The sequence below is a fragment of the Ambystoma mexicanum genome, chromosome 4p (genome assembly GCF_040938575.1).
Source record: "Ambystoma mexicanum isolate Mex_15411 chromosome 4p, UKY_AmexF1_1, whole genome shotgun sequence".
NCBI lineage: Eukaryota > Metazoa > Chordata > Amphibia > Caudata > Ambystomatidae > Ambystoma > Ambystoma mexicanum.
In genome coordinates, this window is record NC_090927.1 from 1189601674 (window position 1) to 1189622164 (window position 20491).

A 20491-nucleotide genomic window follows, 5' to 3' on the forward strand; every position below is an offset into this window, starting at 1 on the left:
GTGCATCAGCCATTATTACCGCATACCCAGATTACACCATGCAGGTGCAAAGACAGAGGTTGAACTTTACATCGGTGAAGAGGATGCGAGAAGCAAGCCTCAAATACATGCTGCTGTATCCGGCACGGCTGAAGGTAATAAATGGAGGAAGAACCATTTTCTTTGACACGCCGGACGAAGCCCACAAATGCTATCTGGCGGGGCCAAACTATCGGCAGATGCAGGAGACGCACGCTAAGAACCCATGAATAAACGGGGAGGAAGATGCTGGACTATGTATACCAACTGCGGCCAGAAGCAAAGGATTTGTGTTTTCGTTGGTACATATATCAGTCACTGCCAATGTTGCAAAGAGCAGGAGCTGGCAGAGGGTTCTCATCCAGGAATGCACTGCGAGGAAGTGTTCTTCACCGAAGAGTGGATTTGGTTACGGATACTAGCGGTTAAGTATTCACCTGCTGCACCCTAACAGCAGGACAAGTAACTGCAGGGATGGCTAGATGCAGGGATCCCTGAGCAAAAGGAGTTGAGCTGGGCAATTGTTGGGAGGGGTGAAGGTTGGGGTAGTTAGTTGGGGGTTAGCCTATGGAACCAGACATGAAACGTATACTAGGTATAACTGACTACCGAGACATGCAGGAAGGAAAGACTATGATGGGGAGGAGGGGACTTAAAATTGCCTCGTGGAATGTTGAAGGGCTGAATAGTTACATTAAACGGAATAGGATAATGACCTATTTGAGGCGCCAGAAGATTGATATAGCACTACTCCAAGAAACACACCTCACAAATAAAAAACAAACTATTGGCTAGAAAATGGAGCAGTATGACAGTGGGTGAATCATACTCTGCGTATGCGAGAGGAGTCCTAATATAGGTTGCTCCGTCTGTGCTGTTTAAAGTCCTAAAGACCTTTAGGGACGATGGAGGGAGGATGATCATGGTACAGGAAATGATAGAGCATAGAGATCTCTGCTTTGTCAATACCTATGCCCCAAACCACGACACACCGGCTTACTTCCGATCACTGTATCCACAGATAGGAGCACACATGGTTGGCATATTAGTGTGGGGAGGGGATTTTAATTGCATGTTGAATCCGGCATTAGACAGATCGGATGTGAAGGCGGTTAATCCGGGTCCTGCGGCCAAAGCCTTGAATACATTACTGCGAGCATTTCAGCTGTCTGATATATGGAGAGACCAGCATCCGCAAGCGCAAGGGTACTCCCATTACACGGCACATAAAGATGTATACACTACACTATACTAGACTATTGGCCTCATTACAAATCAGCCGGTCAGCGGTAAATTCGCCACCCCTGTTGTTTCTGGACCGGCTGATTCCGAGTCCTGCAGGCGGGAGGTGTCTGACCTGGCGGAAGTAACACCACCCGCCTGCAGGCGGACATGGAAACACCAGCTCTGTCATAGACGGAACCAGTGTTTCCATGGTCACCATCCACATGGAGTCATGGGAATGGGGATTTACTGAATTCTGACCTCCAGAATTACCGGGTCACCGGGGTTGTAATGCCCCATTGATTCTGGCAATCACAGAGGTGGAATGGTATTAGCGGTCTGGCGGTAGTCTGCTGGTTTTTCCAGCACGGCTACCGCCGGACTCATAATGAGGCCCAATATGTTTACTGGGGATGAGACACCAAGCAAATTCACATTGGCTGAATATAAAGAGTGGGTGCTATCGGATGATGTTTCCCTAGTAGTCACTTGTCTGAACGCCTCCACGCCCCAGAGCAAAAATCCCGACCTGGAGGCTTAGAAGGGAATCCCTTAAAGATCCGATATTCTGGGAGCATATGTGAGATGGGGGTGAAGGATTACTTTAAAAACAACACGGAGTGTGGAATCGGCGGGTACGTTGTGGGAAGCCTTTAAAGTACTGATGAGAGATACGGCGATAGCCAAAATGAAAACATTGTAAGCCAGTATAGAAAGGGACCTACATAAAGTAAAGGTCAAATTAGAAGGCATAGATGGTACTGGTGACACGACTAAAGGCAGGGCCCAAGAAGTTACTTGCCTGCAACAGGAATGTGTGGAACATTGGAATAGACTGGGCAAGTTAAGCTACAAGAAGTATGTAGAGGCAGCATGCCAAAGGAGACAAGGCGGGATGCATGTTAGCATGGCTATATAAAAGTGAGGTTAAAGGTGCTATCATGAGGGAGATTACGGGCGAAAATGGGGAGAGATTTCGGACACAAACAGGCATAAACAAGCGCTTCCAAGAGTATTATATCTGGAGACATCAGGCAGCCAGTCAGCAGATCTCGAAGGGGCACTTGCACAAATCCAGCTCCGCAAATTGGATCCGGTTGCAGCAAGTAAGTTAGAGGCCCCCATAACCATAGAGGAACTTGAGGCCACTATCCGAGGTTTGCCGACCGTTAAGGCCCCGGGGGCAGATGGGTTACCTAGTGAATTCTATAAAGAGTTCGACCAAGATACTAACCCCAATGCTAGCAATGTTGAATGAGCCGCTGACAACAGGCATCCTGCCAGAGTCGCTGCGAGAGTGCGTTATAGTACCGTTATTGAAGCCAAACACTGATCGTGGATTTTACAGACCCCTGTCACTACTTAATCATGATAGCAAAATATGGACAGTGGTGCTGGCCAACATGCTTGATCCAACAATATCTAAGCTTTTACACGCGGATCAATCAGCGTATGTCTCGGACAGAAATATTACATCCAACTTAAGGAGACTACTTCATATCCTTGACCAAATCCAAGATAGTCAGCACCCGTATGTGGTAGCCTCGCTCGACGCGGTCAAAGCATTTGATTCGGACAGATGGCCCTGGCTACTAGCGGTCCTTAGGAGCTTTGGATTGGGGCCCTCGTATATGAAATGGGCACAGCTGCTTTACAGCAGCCCGATAGCAAGGGTCAAGACCGGCTCCCACATTTCGGACCAGTGGCTTCTAGAGAAAGACACTAGGTAGGGTTGCCCCTGGTCCCCTATGTTATTTATATTACCACTTGGGCCATTGGCAGTGTATCTCAGGAAGGAATACCAAGAGGCTGCCATAACGGTGACGGGTGTGAATAATTTCATATCTTTATATGCAGATGATATGTTATATTTACAGCACCCAGAAACCAATTTGCAGTATATCCTAGATGTGCTGGACCGTTATGACGCCCTATCGGGTATTATGATTAACACACAAAAGTCTTGCTTATTCCCTCTAGCAGGGTAGGCAGGGAAATCCCCGAACACATTGCCAGTACTACCAATTAAGTGGGAGACTAAGTCATTCAGGTACCTGGGGGTGGATATCACCATGACCCAAAGACAGAACATGCACAGAACATGTTGAAAGCGGTAGGTAAAATAGAGAAGTCGATGACTTTCTGGGCTAGATTGCTGCTTTCGGTGATGGGAAGGTCTGTGCTACTGAAAATGGTGGTGCTCCCGAGGCTTCTGCACTACTTTAATAATGTTCCATACAACATACCCACAAGTTTCTTATGGAAGCTTGACACGTTATGCCGTAGCTTCCTATGGCACAATACAAGATTCCTGATGGCATTGGCGAAATTGCAGAGGCCATGTGAACAAGGAGGGATAACAGTGCCCCACCTTCAGGCATACTTTGTGGCATGCCAGCTGCAGTTCGTCACTGGGTGTCTGTCGGACCAGCAGACTTAAGATAACTGGGTGTTATAATCGGCGTCCACCCTGTTCTACTTAAGAGAGGAGACATGGAATGATGCACCATGAGTCCCGAAATCTCCTTTACTGTTGAGGCTGGGCATGACGATGTGGCTAAGGGCTTGTCCTTTCCTGGGGCTGAAATCACCTTATTCTCCACAGATCCCATTGTTAACACTAATAGTGGAACATCAGCAATTCAGACTAAGCGTCAAGAAGTATTGGGAGCCAATGGGAGTAGTGGCGGTAGGAGATTTATTAAAGGAAGGAAAAATGATGTATTTTGAATGACTCTCAGTAAAAACAGGCATACATGAGGGACAATATATTATACATACCTCACTCATAGCCAAGCTAAGACAAAAACAGACGGGGATAGGAGAAGAACTACAGGAAGACAAAAGGATAGAAACATTTCATGACCTATAGGAGGATGGACATGCAGTATATTTGAAGTGTTGATGTCACCGCAAGGAGATAAGCTTGCGCAGACTGGACACAGTTGGGAAGCTGATTTGGGGGAACAATTAACTGATGCAGAATCGGACAGAGCATTATGCTATCACAAAAAAGTGTGCAGAAACACGAAGTTGCATCGAATTCAGTTGTATGTCGCACATGGAGAATATCTAACCCCAAAGAAGATAGCTAAATTTAGTAAAGCAGCTGAACAGGCATGCCCGAAATGAGGACTGTGCAACGCAACCTTTTGCACATATTCTGGGCTTGTAGTAAGATCCGACAATACTGGGAAGAGAGAGCCCAGACTTTACCTAATGCCGATATAGCGATAGAAGGGAGTTCTCCCATAGCCTGTTTGTTAGGTATTTTCCCATGGCCGAAGCAGGCAAGGCATGTCAGCAAGGTGAAAGACTTGGTATATATTTTGGCAAAGTGTAGGATAGCTATGGGCTGGAAAGCACAAAGCGCGCCGGTGATACACCAATGGTGGGGGGGCCTTCAGAAGTGGACGCTGGCAGAAACCTCAGTGTGGCAAGAGGTGGTATATAACGAAGCCAGGAACAACAAAACACTCACCTAGAAGCATGTAAATATATGATGCAGGGATTGATGGCTGTAGAACAGTCTCATAGGAGGACAAAGGTAGACGGATAAAACTGAGTAGTACAGTTGGCGGTGGTAGTATAGAATAATATGGTGGGATGGGGTGGGGGAGTTGGGGCTTTAAGGGAATACATAGACACAACTGGAAGCATATTGGTATGACATGTATAAAAGTCTGTAGTTATGTTGTGCTTGAATTATAAAAAATAAAAAAAAGTTCCACCCCCAACTACTTCATTTATTCATGCAGTAGATTATGCTTATGCCCCAACCCTTAAATCTTTCGCCAGACAGATTTACCATCACTCGTACAACAGTTGCATGTCTAGAATGACATATCACTCTCCCCCAGTGTGCTGCTGAAGGATATCTTGCTATCACATCCTCACTGTTTCCTCCCTACCCTGCTGCGTGTACTCCTCCATCTGCCTGTAGCATATCACTCCCTTGCTGGGAGACCTCCCATCCAGCCACCATATCCTTAACTGTGCTTTGACTTCACTTTCATTTTTCCACCACCTTTACCCCACCCCACGTGAAACCCCAGTAACCAATCCAAAATGGCCTCTTACAGTACAAAGACTGCTTTCCTTAACTGCTAGCATTTCTTTTCCCTCTACCCCCTCACTTCCTAATGACATGCTAACCCTCGGCATGGCATCACTGATATAGCACCAACCTTACCATCCTCATGAACATGCAAACTATAGTAGCTACAGTGGTTCTCCTAATGCCCATTCTTATTAGACCCCACCATGATGCTCCTAGTTCCTTATTAATGACCTTACATATCGAAACCCTCTGTTCTGTCTTACTTGCTTTTTAAAATACACAATGATTTCTGGTACAACTGTCTTCTGTATTGCCATGTAATAATAATCTTGCTTTCAATCTCCCTTGTACAGAGTTCCAGCACCTTTTTGGTTTTCATCTGCTTTCTCTAAACCCTCAAACAAAAAAGTAAATGTTCTGCTTTTAAGTGTTTTTTTTATCTTCTGTGATGTTACTTTTTTCCAGGCTCAGTTTGAAACCAAGCACAACTGTTTCAAGTCTCTCTGAGAAGTTGGTTATCTGGATGACAAGTGTTGGTGAGAATTTAATTTTATTAACCAAAATGTGCCAGTAATAACACAAGTGTTATACCGATGCTCCGTCCCTTGGGAACAGTACATCAAATTTGCCAAAGCTGCATGTTGTAAGGTCAAGGATACGAGCATGACCCTTTCCGGTACCCTGGCATTTCTTCTTATTCATTTCCTGCATGCCTCCCTCGTGAAAATAATTTGCCTTTGATGTGGACATATTAGTGACTGAGAACCCGTCACATTTTTTGATCAGTGTTGTTCCCAGTTGAATCACTTGTAATCCATTTAATAATCCCAGTAAATTGTTGGTGTTGACTTGCATAACTGTGTGGACTAACTAAAGTTTACTACCAGCTTTCTTTCCTACTTGGGCCCCACTACTCTGCCTCTGCTACCCCTTAGAGAGGTTTGCCTTCCCTTATGGTTGGAATTACTGTTTCACCATTAGGTTAGATGGTTGTGCTTCCCACACCAGAATTCTTTGTTTAAATCTCTCCAACAGATTCAGATCCTCACAGCTATTGTGGAGCTAAAGACCCCTAAGGGGCCTTTACTGCATTTCAGTTCAACTCTATGGAACTGGCCAGCTGTGGTGTCTAGTGTAGGCAAAGACCTTGTTCTCAAACTTAAACCGGGATCTTCAGACCCTATTTTCTTTAAGGATCATCCTAAACCTGAAAATTCAGGAGTCCAGGTGGGCACTGCAGGCTTCAGGCATCTGGCTTACCCTACTATTCCTCCAGGGAGAGAGTCAAAAGAACTGGAAGTGTGAGGCCAAAATTTATTTCCCTAAAGAAACTTGAATGCCTTCTGCCAGTTGACTAGATCCTCATTACTTTTGGCAGATGGTTGAGTTAGCTAGCATTCCGCTTTCACCTGAGATGCAATGTTTAATCTAGCAAATGGTGAAGGATGTTAAGAAGACTGGAGCACCTGCTACTGTGAAAAACCTGACGGTGTCTCCCTGACTAGTCCCCGGGGGTCTGTAATCTAGGTTGCCAGGACAGAGCCATTGCTATTGGATCCAGTTCCTGGTGGTGGACCAGTGAGGGAGGATTACCTGGATGGGGGTTCCTCAGGGAGTGGAAGTGGGACCGGATGGGTGAGACGCGGTGTCCCCCTTCTTATCATACCTTTTCCCCAACCTACCATGTCAGATACTCAAACACTCTACCCTCCCTCCCCCTTTCCAACAGACAACGGACAACCACCCAAGCCATTTACCTGACATGTCCCAACACAAGGGTCAAGCAATTGACCAAAACCACACACACACCTGACAGCCCTTTCCCTTCCGCACAGGGATAAAAGGTGGCGCACAAGATGGGCAAGGCAGACCGCAAATCGAGAAAGCTAACTCAGCACGTTAGTTCAAGAGGCAGAGAATGATGGTGCAAACTGAGAAGGTGACAAGGGGAGAAACGACTTTGCCCTTTCCGACCAAGGCCCGTGAAACTTAATTGGAAGGCATTGTAAGACGGCGAACAATAGCCAGCATGGGGTTTTGCAGCAGATGTCAACGGTACACAGGACCCTCCTCCACTGATAACCAAGCAGGAGAGAGACGCTTGTCTCCGTGGTACCAACCTTGACTCCATAAAGAAGAAAAGCCAAGCGGTTCATCACAGCCGGTGAGTCGAGGGGAGAGTCGGTCAGAAACCGAACTGTGTTGAATGAAAGTAGCAAACTGCTAATTGAATTGTGAAAGAACATAAATAACTATTGATAATAAAAGGGGGGAAAACCAGCAACAGACTAGGCCGGCACCACGTGGGTGCTCCATCGGGAAACTCTGGGCGATTACCCGATTGTTGAAACTACCATTACCAGAAGTCATTGGGCAAAGCGCAAAGAGGAGCGGAGGGGGTGGGGGGTCAAAGTGGTCATTCAAGGGTACAGTAAAATCCTCTGTAGAGTCTTTGAACGACAGAAGATTGTGAAGCCAAGGCAAATGAATCCCACATCATGAGAACTGGTTGACAAAGTTGGCAAGAGTGAACCCGAAGGAGCGATGGCGATTAACCGGGGGCGAAGTCTAAAGTCCCGATATACAGTGTGTTGACAAGAGTGTACCTGACACAGGGATGTCCACAGTGAACTGTTTAAAAAGACATTGAGATTCGTGAATGACACAGAAGACCTTGTGTTGAAAGCAGTAGTGAACCCAATGGAGGGAAACTAACATTCAAAAAGGGCCTAAGCCCGGAAGAGGGGGACGCAGGGGTGAAAAGGTATCACCCAAAGCACAAACGGAAAGAAACTTTTGTTTATTTTAAAACCCATCAGGTCTTCGGAGGAAAGACTTTTTGTAGAAAAGAGACTTAACCACCCAAGGCCCTGATTGCGAAGAGCGGAACTATTGGCTCGTGCTGAGGAAGCTCGAACGTGTGCTGTGCTCCAGAATCCTACCTTGTCCGTGCTGAAAAACGTGGAGAAGGGAGACCCCGACTACCGCATCCTGACCTATTATTTGTGAACACTTCCTTCGTTCTTAAGAACATTATCACACACTTCTTTTAGTATTTAGAGTAAGGATTGGCAATAGGTGTTTTAGTATAGGGCCTTTATTTTGACAAGACGCCACTCTGACTGCCTCATTATTGTTTGATGATTGAAGCTTGCTCTGATCTTAGATTTAGGTTTAGATTAGCCGTTTTCCCAACCTACCTATTTATTTTAATAAACACCCTTGAACTGTGATCACGTGTCTCTTTACTTATTGCCACCATGAGTTCCTTACACTACAAACCAGACTTGATAAAACAGGTTGCGTGTGGCGTGCCTTATGTAGAGGAGCAGTGGTGAATTGCCACTCCTGTGACATGGCCAAATTCTCTTTCTTCCTTTGGTCTGCCATCTCGGGCTGCTGAGTACCTCACTGCATGGGATGTGAGGGAGTGCTTTGAAGCCCTGGTCAAGGATGGGCGATAAAGTGTGCAGACAAATGTTTCAGTCAGGCCTGTATACATTGACTGCGTAGCTCGTACGATGGGCCGCAGGAACGGTGTTGCGAATGTGCTCGTGGTTAAGAACCTCGGGATTTGCAACAGATGTCTTGGCAAAACTCCTGGACATGCCGTTGGCAACAATTTGTTTGGGGCTAATGCAGACAATGCACCGGCAGGAATAGGGGTTTTCGCCCCCATCACCTCCTGCGTTCACTAGGACAGAGGACTAGCCCTTGCTGGCAAATCAATGCAACACCATCCAGCTACGGGTTGAGGGGAGAGGTGCTCCAAGAAGAGGATCGTCAGCTACTACAGTACAAAGCCTCTGTGAAACTGACTTCCACTAGTCTTCACCTTTGGGAGGCAGGATTTCTCAGTTTGGCATGGAATGGAATCTTGCCATGACTGGTGCCTGGGTCTTAAATGTCGTCCACTAGGGATACAGTCTCCCCTTTGCTCAACACCCTCCAAACCAGACAAATTAGTGCTTGCTTCCTGACCTCTTCCTGCTGGACGAGATTAGTCATCTTCTAGCAAAGGGGTGCCATAGATCTGGTGCCCTGTTTGGAATGAGGCAAGGGTTGGTACTCAACCTATTTTCTGGTGCCAAAGTAAGACAAGGGCTTGTGTTCCAAATAGGATCTGCGCCTTCTGAATCTAACTATGCAAGGACATATTCACGTGGTCACCCTAGCTCAGATCTTTCCGAGTCCTCGACTTGCAGGACTATCTTGCCTTGCTAGATCTCCAGAATGCCTACTTTCATGTGCCCACCCACCAAAAAGTACAGGAAGTACCTGAGATTTTCATTGGGTGCATTGCCACTACCAAATAAAGGTCCTGTTGGTTGCTCTCTTTGGCACCCAGGGTGTTCACCAAGCTGCTAGCAGTAGTGGCAGCTCACCTCAGAAGGGAAGTCATTCATGTCTTTCCCTATATGGATAACTGGCTCGTCTGAGCTTGCTGCCTGGACCAGTCATCGGCACACTTGTACCATACGTGCAGTGTTTTGCACAGCCTGGGCTTCTTCCTGAACTTCAAAAAGTCTCAGGTTTCGCCATCCTAGTCCCACCATTTTATTGGGGCAGTCTTGGGCACTCTGCTGGGCAGGGCCTTCCTGACTGAATCGAGTGGTGAACATCTCCAAGATGGTCCATGTTATCCAATCTCATGAGTGTTTTCCAGCATCAGCCTTCCTCCCCTTGCTGGGTCTTATAGCCTCCTGCATAATGGTAGTGCCAGAAGCTCGGCTGCACATGAAGTTGGTACAATGGCTTCTCAGTTGTCAGTGGTCTCATTTTCAGGGTCGTACCTCAGACCTACTTTGAAAGTGTCCAGAAACCTTGAGTGGTGGTCCGATGATAAATCTACTGAAGAGGGGGCATTGTGTTGGCCACCCAGGCCCCAACTGACACTGGTCACAGATACATACTTGAAGGGCATGGACACTCACATACAGGATCTAACAGGGAGTGACCTATGGGCTCTTTCAGAACCACTTCACCTTGCTTCTCTGCACAAAGATGAGGATCCCACACCACCCCACTTCTTGTGTTAGGGGGTGGATGGTGTTGGGCTGGCCCTGATAACCTTTCTTCCTTTGCTATGGGGCAAGACTGTGTTGGTCCTGACGGACAATACAGCTGCCATGTACTACCTCAAGAAGAGTGGCAGTGTGGGATCCTCACCTTTGTGCAGAGAAGCAAGGCAACTGTGTTTGTGGGCTCTGGAGAATAACATCTCTAAAGGCAGCTCATGTGGCTGGCAAGGAGATCATCATTGTGGATGCCTTGAGCAGACGGGCTTCCTTCTCCCACGAGTGGAATCTGTCAAGACATTCTGAAGGAGATATTCTACTGGTGGAGGAACTCCTCAGTTTCTTATCTTCCAGTATGAACAGGAAGTGCAGGTGGTAGTGTGCCGGGGAATTTCCATTATGGGAAGCTCTGAGGGACACAAGGACGGTCTAGTGTGACGTGCTTTCGACAGTTGCTGGACATTTCTTTCAGCCCTCTCTCACGCCTTGCAACTAGAGCGGATCTTGCCTTCCAATTGGAAGGTCGAGTTCTACATCCTAACCTCACCAGCCTGAACCCTATGCCTGGTTGATGAAAGTTTGAGGCATAGGGAGCGATCTCGTGACCCATTCCACCAAAGGACTCGCTGCCACCTCAGCTCAGCAGTCTGTAGGCCCTGTTCTGGACATTTGCCAGGTGATTATATGGGCATCTCTGCACACATTTGCAAAGCATTACTGCTTGACTTCTCAGTCAGGACAGGGAGCTAGTTTTTGTAAAGTGTTACTTCACAGATTTCTGGTTTAGGTGGTGTCCTTGCTCGCCTCCCTTCTTCAGATCATGGCACTGGTTATTGGAGTCTATCAAAGATGAGTAATCCATGGGAGGAAGGAATTGATTTGAAGAACATATGACTTGCCTCTTGGTAATGTTCTTTCTGGTGGATGTTCCTCCCACGGATTCCTCATCACTCTCCCAACCTGTTCCACTGGGCAGATAGCTACTATATCTTGGTTCTGCTGTCCCGTGGTGTCCGAGTGCTAGGGAGAAAGGGTGAAACTAAGGTCATTGTAAGTGAGAGGCCCCCAAAAATACAGTTAAATCTCCCAATGGAGTCAATAAAAACGCATCCCAGGAGGGAATGAGACCAAGACCAAGTGATGGTGATATAAAAGGCTTTTATCTAAAATGAGGGCGAGCAGAATCTACTCTGCTCAAGGCGAGAGCGCTCTGCAGAAAACATGTTACAGTTCAGTTATATACAAACAAAACATCATCAGCGGTGGGAAGGCCTAGGGGGCACACAAATAGTTGGGATTGGTTACTAAGAGCGGGCACCTATAGGTGCCATAGGGTCAGAGGCACTTGGTTGGCTGGAGGGCACGTGGTGAGATGTCGTCGTGTCCGGGGTCAATCGGTCAGCTGGGCTCATCGGGCTGGTATGCAAATTTGACACTTGTGTGTTTTCTTCTGTTACACTAACCTTTTGACAATTGTCCTTGTGGCCACACACTCCCATTCATTCATTACCATAGTCTGTTTGTCCGGTAAACTCTATGGCCTTTATCCTAACCACTTGTGAAAACATGGTTCAAAGGCAAGTTATTTATTACTGGTCATAGGTTAAGCTTCACCCATTAAATGTTGTGCTTGACCTGTTTAGACACTTCAGGATATATTGACTAAGGGGGAGGACTCATGGGGTCATTGCATGGTCTGGGGTGTCCATCTGATAGCAACAAAGAGAATTTTAAATATATGGCTAAAATGACTGGGTCACAAGAGGCACATATCATCATGGGCATACATTTTGTTGTGGGGGCTTAGTGATCAAATGTCCAAACATCATTAACCCTCCACTAACCTATCTTGACACCATGATGGGCAGAAGGGAATCGAGACCCCTTTGCGGTATGGTCCCTCATTGCACAAAGAAACAGGGCCTTTTTAGAACACAATTTTACATGCAGGCTTTTTACACGTGGCTTATTGTGTTGCGCTCGAGTCATACTGGTTTAAAGCAGACTATATTTTCCATTTGTCTAGGCACTTTCATCATAACGGAGGAAAACAAAAGAACTCATCACAAAATAAACTGTGTGCTTGACTAATTATCCATTGTCCATAAAAAGGCAGTTCATAGCTCGGGGTCTGTGTGTGTGCATCCTTAGGTGGGATTGTGGCTCGTCGAAAGTGATTAAATGCTCTGTTATGTTCACGCGACACTGTACATGTATTTACATTTAAACTTATGGCAATGAGGTAGCTCTGTGCTGGTGTTTACAGTATTGTACTGGTCATGCATTATGTCGTTGCAATCCATTACTATGAGCATTTCTGCATCGTAGGTTAACATGCATTATATTTTCATCGTGATGGTTTAACATAAGAATTTCTAGTTACACATATGTCTATATTCACTCATATACACATTGGCCTATCATTAGGTTTATACAAACCTGCATGTAAAAGGCATGTTAGCTTTGTCCATATTAGAGCGTAAATGAACAAACAAACTCGAGGGTCACTTTTAACTGTTGACTGTATCCTAAGGGGCATGGGGGATTATATTCTTTATGGCCAGGGTCTGTGGGGTGTGGGGCAGGTTTATAGAGACAGATAGCTTTTGCTCTGACCCCTGCTCTGGGCTGTATCTGGATCAACAAAGTGAGACGGAAGGTGGAAGATAGTGTGGATTTTGTTGCATTCTTGCAGCCAGCCTTCTCATGGGAACCGAACAACTGTAGAGACGACAAAGGGGAGGAGGTGGGGCGAGGAACTCGCTCGCTGTGCGCGCCTGGCTGGGAGAACTGCAGGCTTGCGTTGAAACCTCATGGCTGTTTTAACAGTACAAAATGGAGTTGGTGATTTACAAAATGGAGTCTTATTCACCTCTGGTCTCATACTGTTATGAGGTGTGTTACAAGGGGCGGTCACAGTTCCTAGGGGTATACCCGCACGAATGCTCCGGGGCCAGGGCCCTGAACCCAAAGCAGCCGCGACTGGGCCTACCTAGGAAGTGCAGGAATAGGGGAGGGGTGGGGTTCCAAGTGCCCCCTCCTTCCACTCATCATGGAGTGTAGAAATGTTTTCCGAATAGGAGCTGCGCTGGGAGATAGATTTCAAAGTTGAGGAACATCATCAGGGCATAATCAGAGATCATTAGATAGGTAACTAATTTGTTCTTCGTTTCAGATTGTATAATCCCACAGCTGTTTGTACCAAGTGTGTTGAATATATTCTGAACCTCAAATATGTAGTTAATCCACTAGTGTGTAATACTCCATGTCTGCCAATTAATTTTATGAGCAACCAATCTATATCAAATGAATTGTCATGCACTTGCAATTAAATCAAAGCCCAACTCCTACATCATTTGCTTAATTGCACTTAAGCTTCAAAGACTTTGCACTCCTCAGTCCCTCAGAGCTTTCATTTCTCATTAAGAGTACAAGATTGAAGTGTAATCCGGTAAACAAAGGAGTACTTATTGCTCAGAGATAGGTGTGTCTGTTGGGTGCATGTCAATACCGGCCTTAGTCCTTGACTTAAGTAGCTGGATGTGGTCCAGAGGTTGTGTGCTGCAGTCTTAGGGAAACATGTCTTTCCTTGCTAGTGTCCAAAACTGCGAGCAGGGTTTCCGTGAACATGAACCCACATTCCTCGCTCACTGTAGATGTGCCAGAAGTCAAACTGGGAGATGTAGTCCCTAGCATGTCTACAAATGAAACGAGCCACTAAATCCTTGGCTCTTGTGTTTCTTCAATCTTGGCTGCTAGTTTCTCCGTCCTGTGATGCTGTGCTTCATACAATGGGGGCAAAAGCCAAAGTCCCGCAATACATCTCCTTCAATTGTTTCCTGTTTGGCTGCCTAAAATGTAGGTCTTGCAGGTTTTTCTTGTGCTGGTGATGCAGGAAACTGGGACCCTATTTTCTGGCATTTGGGATGTTGGTATTGCCCCCCCCCACTCGCTCTCACAAGTCTACCTCAGCGCTTCATCTGCCTCTTGCCACTCACAATTCTAGACCCATGGGTACTGCCTGCCACATGCAAAACCCCTTCCACTTTGTCTTATTGGAAATGCTCCTCCAAGAAGTTGCTCAGCTGCTGCTCAAAGGATCAGTTGAGCTTTTTCCAGTGGTAGAGGTCAGATTTCCCACTTCCTGGTGCCAAAGAACGGAGGACTCCGAACCACCCTAGATTTCAGAATACCCAACAACCAGAGAATGCAGAGCATTCAAACCATGATGGCCATCTTTCTTAGAAAATAGAAACTCTTGAGGTTTCTAGGGCTCATGAAGTACTGTATCTTTGCAGTCTCAGAAGCAGGACTAAGGATGTTGTCGGCACAGTGTTCACTCAGCAGTAAGTGGTCTTAGTTCAATGGCGAAATATGTAATTATTATGCCCCCCACCTCCCTATAGGTCTGCACAGACCTGGTCCGGTTGGTATCCGCAGCCAAGCTCCTTCATGCATGCACCATTCCGACGGCCATGGCCATCTGCAGGATCTTTCAGTCAGCTTGAGCATCAAGTGCATGCTCATCTGCTCCAGAGAGTTCACAGGTGGGCACTGTTAGGCAGAATCCTGTGCAGTTCCCTTGGGTAACACTGCAAAAAGATTAAGACTACAGGAGTAAGCAGTAAACCCAATTGGTAGCAGTCTGCACCACCCAGATTTACCTGGTAGCTGTGGCTGAGCACTCAGACATCTCTCAAGAAGAGTAGGGCAGTATATAGAGTATACACAATAGGGCCAAAAACACAGTAGAGCAAACAAACACTGACCAGAGCTTTGTATAAAAGGTATATAATTATTTATTTAAAACACACTTTAGGCAATATACTAGCACTCTAAATCAAAAGCAAGTTAAAACACAGTCAGGTAAAGTATACACACCTCCCTTAATAACTATTAGACAAGTCAGAATAAAAACACCACAATTTGTTAAACAGATGTGAGCGCATAACCTGATGGCACTCCAATAGTTAAGTTAAAGGGAGAGAAAAAGGCAGAGCATAGAAATAACAGGTCCCAACACTTTTAGGAGTTCTCAGCAAGGCAAGAAAGGCAGTAAATACTGTAGAGCCAACGTTCATAGGCCAGGCCCACTTTAAATGGAGCAAAGCGAAATGTGCCCAGGATCACACAGTTTAAAATGCACTAAAAGTCTTTGCAGAATGTTCAAAAGGGGTTGGGGTGATTGAAGAAGGTAAAGTTAGAAGGTCTGGGGCCAACCCAGTTGGCAAGCCAAGGATTTAAGGGTCACCTTGGCCAAACCGAAGAAAGGGAGGCCAGGCAAGACCCAGTACCAAGACCCACCACTGGAGAGGAAGCTCCAGTGGTGGCAGTTGTTCCTGGCAGTGGTTGCAGTTTGTTGTTTCGACCAGGGGAAGAGAGGACCTCGTCGAGGAGGATACGTGGAGTCGTTGCACTGCACAGGGATGAAACCAGCCGCGGAGTTTGTCAATAAAAGGAGCGGTCCTTTTATTTGCGGTCAAAGTGGTGAAGCTTGGCTATCCGGCCGGCGGGGTGCTTGGCACGGGCGATTCGACCAAGAGACGTCTTTGGAAGGCGAAAAGGGCGAACTGGTTGGTCTCACCAGCTCAGAGGAGGAAGACCCGTCCAGCAGATGATCTTCTCTTGTCGGGAAAGTGGTGAGGTAGTTGCAGCAGGGCTTCACCGGTGGTCTCGTCATTGCAGGTGGCTCAGCTTCTTCCCTCTTCGGATTCTTAGGTCCTGTGGCGACTTCTGAAGTTCTGAAGTTCCAGTCCCAAAGGCCCTGCTTTTATGCAGAAAAACCCCCATTCATCAGCCTACCTGTCAATCACACATGCTAAGTGGTGAGCCGGGTGGCTCACCACTGGGCCAATCACAGTAGAGTGTGACTTGGGTTGCCGAGGCAACGCAGTCCAGGGTGCCAATTCCCCTCTCCACTCTCCTGTGAAACCCAGACAGAGTGGCACCATTTGGAGGGCTTCTGTGGAGAAGCCCGCCAAAAAGTGGAACAAAGGGCTCAACCTTGGTCAGAGTTACAGAGACGGACACGAACGCCATTTTAGAAAAGAGTTCTGGCAAAAAGACCCAACAGTGAATTTAATATTAAATAAATAAACCGGCGGTATCTTTAACATTGCACCAAAAAGTGGTGCATTTAAAATCAATGGGAAAATCCCATAGGAAATGTTCCGGTGGAATATTTCGCGTGGTAACCACTGCCACCAGCCAGAAACTCGACAAGGGGGGACTGGACAGTGCCCCCTTGAAAACAGACCCAGGGGCAATATAATTAACCCCTTCCAGTACTTCCACAATATGATGGTTTGTACTGGTTCTGTTCACAATTTAGGACTAGTAAAGTCAATGGTGACTTTACATGCCCTGGGAGACCGTAGTCAGTCCCAGGGTATGGAGTCTATGTTTGGGGGTCACTATGACACCCCTGTGTTACTGCACTGAGGGTGCTGTGTAACACACACACACAAAAAAATAGATGATACCCTATGGAGTAGAAAGAAAAACCCTATAGCCCATAAGCAGACACAGAGTCAAAGACACTCAAATCATGCCTAAGAGTGGGAGGAAAAGAGTCTCACTCTTAGCAGGAGAAAAAAAACAAACCCCAAAAATCCAGAAAAGCTGCTGGGGGACTCACTAGGTTTGGGAAATTAGCCTCATAAGAGAATTCTCCCTAACAGGCACCCTGTCAGATGCTTTTGAGATTCCCTGGGATTTTGACCTGGTCTACGTGTTCACTTCATTCCTGTTGATTCATTTGGAAGAAGTTGAAACAGATCGAAACAGATTATCTTTTTTTGCAACACACTTGCCAGTGAGGACTTGGTACCCAGCCATGCTGCTTTGACTTTCCTGGAAGGTGCCTGGGAGGGGCGATACTCAGGCTTGTTGCAGAGTTCTTCACTGCAGTGCTGGGATTCCTGGCCTTTGAGATGTTGAGATTCAAGGATTGGTATCAAACCAAGGAAGTGCTTTGTGTGATGCTCTCTGAAAACCCACCCAGCCAACAAGTCCATGCATGATTGTCACTGGCAGAAGTTCATGCTCCGATAGAGAGCTTAATGACCCATTGTTGTGCTCCACTGACACCTTTCTGCAGTTTACCCTTTGCTAAATATGGATTGAATGTTGGCATAGTGGTGGGTTTCTTAGCAGGCATTTTTGTATTCAGAAGAACCGCTGAGCAAGGCTCATACTATAGGCTGAACCTATGAATTTAAAAGTTCTCGAGGGCCATGCCAAGGCCTATTGTGAAAATCCTGATGGTATCCTCGCACCTACTCCCCTTGGATCCTCTCCTCCGATGGCCAGGGAAAGGCCATCGCTTTTGGATCCTGACCCTGGGGGTGAAGAAGCGAGTGAGGATCACCTGATTGGAGGGTCTTGTGGGAATGGGGTGCCCTCAGGCGACACATGGTATACCCCCTCTTCCTATTGACAACCAACCTTATCCTCTCCTGACCTTTATAGGTTATTGTAAGTCAGCTTTCCCCAATTATCTTCATGAGACACTTAAAAGTACTGAGACGAGGAAGAGGGAGACGAGATTGATGAACACTATACCTTTTCACTACTCTGGTACTGGAACGAAGAAGATTCCTGTTGGATATTGCGGTGTAGGCATGGCCCCTTAACAATGGTTAGGCAAATTCAAGCAAATTCAATTGAAGCTCACCTGCGACCTGTTAGAGGGTTGCAGGTGTATAAAGGGAGGAGAACAAAGCAAAACAGAGAAAAGAGGTAGCCAAAGGTGCGGCAAGAGGAGCATCAGAAAACCCTGTTTTAAAAAAGGTGGACTGTGGGAAGAAACCGCTGTAGGTCCCTTCCTCCATGCAAAGGATGCCAACACGCTGGGGACTGCAAGCGAAGAGGGTCCCAGGCAGCGTGGCGCTTGATCTGGGTCTCCGTGGAGTGGACTAAGGGCCAGGAATGGACCAGTGTGGAGAGGCTATCCCTTTCCCTTTTATCAGCAGAGCTCATTCCCCTGTGCAACACAGGGTCCTTGGGGATTGGGGAGCAGATACACAGGCAAGACATGGTTCCCCCAGCCCCTATTGAGCACCAACCTCACCCTTCCCCGGCCTTTATGGGCTGTTGCAAAACATCTCCCCTTATTTTCCCGCATTCAACCCACTATACTACTGGGATGGGGAAGAGGTGACTAGGAGTAGTGAACACTAGTAAGTCATTTCACCACTCTAGTACTGAGGCGAGGAAGAGGCTTGCAGAGTGTTCAAGATCAGGCATGTCTCAAGTGTTCCACTAATTGCAGTCAGGAAATTACAATTTGGGACTCGCACCTGGAACCTGTCAAGTGGTTGCAGGTGTATAAAAAGGGAGGAGACCACCAGCAAAGTACGACCAGCAGGGAATCCTGTATGCAAGGAGGCAGCTGGGGTGGGTCCTGCAGGAGAGACAGGATGCAGGCAGAAGACCCAAGGAAGCTGTGGAGCCTAGGGCCTGGCGGGCCGTGTGAAGGCCACTGGTTTTGGAGCCTCATTGGTCGGAGGTTCGACAACGGAGCTGTGGACACAGAAAAAAGAATTAAAGTACCAGACAGCGTCTGTGGAGAGAAAAAGCAGAGCTGCCGGCGAGAGACGGAGAGAGACTGAAGTGTGAGCAGGGCTCCCGGTCGAAGGAATTTTTTTTCGCCAGAGTCGAAACTGAAGGCACAGCTGCCTGCAGGAGACGCCAGGCACCCGTGAGTGAAGATCACTCAAACTGGGGCGCTCCTATGGCTGTGGGGAATCAAAAACTGCTGAATGAATGAGAAAGTATGCGCAAGTTGAAATAAACCCATAGAAACTGGTTCAGAGACGAGTAAGGACAATAAAAAGTATAAGTGGCAGAATACAGCTATTGAATACCTAACTGAATGAAAATATTTGGCAAAACTATGAGCCGATGGGAATTGTGTGCAAAATTCATGTACCTATTTTGAAAAGTAAGCATGAGGTGTATGAAACACAGAATTAATTAAGTATGGAAGATCGCAAGAGAGTCTGAAATCAAGGTGGTGACCTAACATAACCACCACAAAGTGAACTATATGGGAAAATACATTGCAGCAAGGCCAAAGACTGGCAAAGGAAGAAACACATTGTGGCAAAGCCAAGAGGCTGATGAGGAGAAGCCAAAGTGAGTGTGAACCATCACACAGGTACAGATACAGAAGACCTCTGCGTGGGCCAGAGAGCTTATGGTTCCTGATTGCACAACCTGTATTGGGTGGACCGTGTGGTCTGACAACTTCGCCTAAACCAGGCAAACAACAATTATGAAAGTCAAAGAGGTTGCTGAAGTTAAACAAAAGAAAGCTATCTGATTGAACTATTAAGAAACCAGGAGGGTAAAGTTGATTTGGAGCTGTTTTAGAACATTGAAAGATTGAGAACCAGTACAAGTTGATTGTCTTGAGCTTGGGGTAGGGAATACCAAGGTTTTGTGAAACTTGATTAAACTTGGGAAAGGGAACCCCGAGGATTTGTGGAACTATCTTGAACTTGGGGAAGGAGAGCTAAAAAGTAAGGTAGGAGCTGAAAGAAGCTCAGAACTTAATTTGTAACACTTTTATTGCTGACATCCCTAGACATTGTAGAGCTTTAGTTGTGAGAGCAGGTAAAGGTTTTGGACACAAAGACTTTTAAGTTGAACTTTCTGACTCTGACTTTCCTTAATTTCTTTAGGCAGGGAAATCCCACCTTAGTATAGGGAAATCATTTAAGTTAATACAACTGGATTCAGTTTGAACTTGGAATCTGTTGTCTGTGTCTTGCTTCATGATGCTTTCACACTATCCATTAAATCCCTTTGTTGTCCCTCAATGGAACCTTGATTTCTCACTTGCAGTGCCTTTCAAGCAAATGCATGCCTGCCTTTTGAGGCTTTTGGCCTTCACATTTGCCTTCCTGGTGATCCTCACTTGTGCAAGGAGTCTCAGAATTGCATGCTTTGTATAGCTCGCCTCTTATCTTACTATTTACAAAAGAGGTCACCATGGGAGTTTGGGCCTCATTTCGTCCTGATGTAATCTCTGAATTTTATCTCCAGCAAAACGTACATCTCCCCATGTTCATCACTCTGCCTTCTACTTTTAGAGTAGAAGAGATATAACATAGGCCGATGTTAGGGAGAATTCTCTGTTTAGGCTGAATTTCCTAACCTAGTGAGT

The 20491-nt window shown here is 46.5% G+C and overlaps 1 protein-coding gene across 1 annotated transcript in view; it reads left to right on the forward strand.

Moving 5' to 3' along the window:
- The window catches only part of ANAPC1 (anaphase promoting complex subunit 1), a 2053226-nt gene that overhangs the window by 751879 nt on the left and 1280856 nt on the right, over window positions 1–20491 (forward strand). Inside the window, exon 23 of the mRNA XM_069606837.1 lies at window positions 5768–5838. Coding sequence (XP_069462938.1) covers window positions 5768–5838 — 71 coding nt within the window. The remainder of the gene's footprint in view (window positions 1–5767; window positions 5839–20491) is intronic.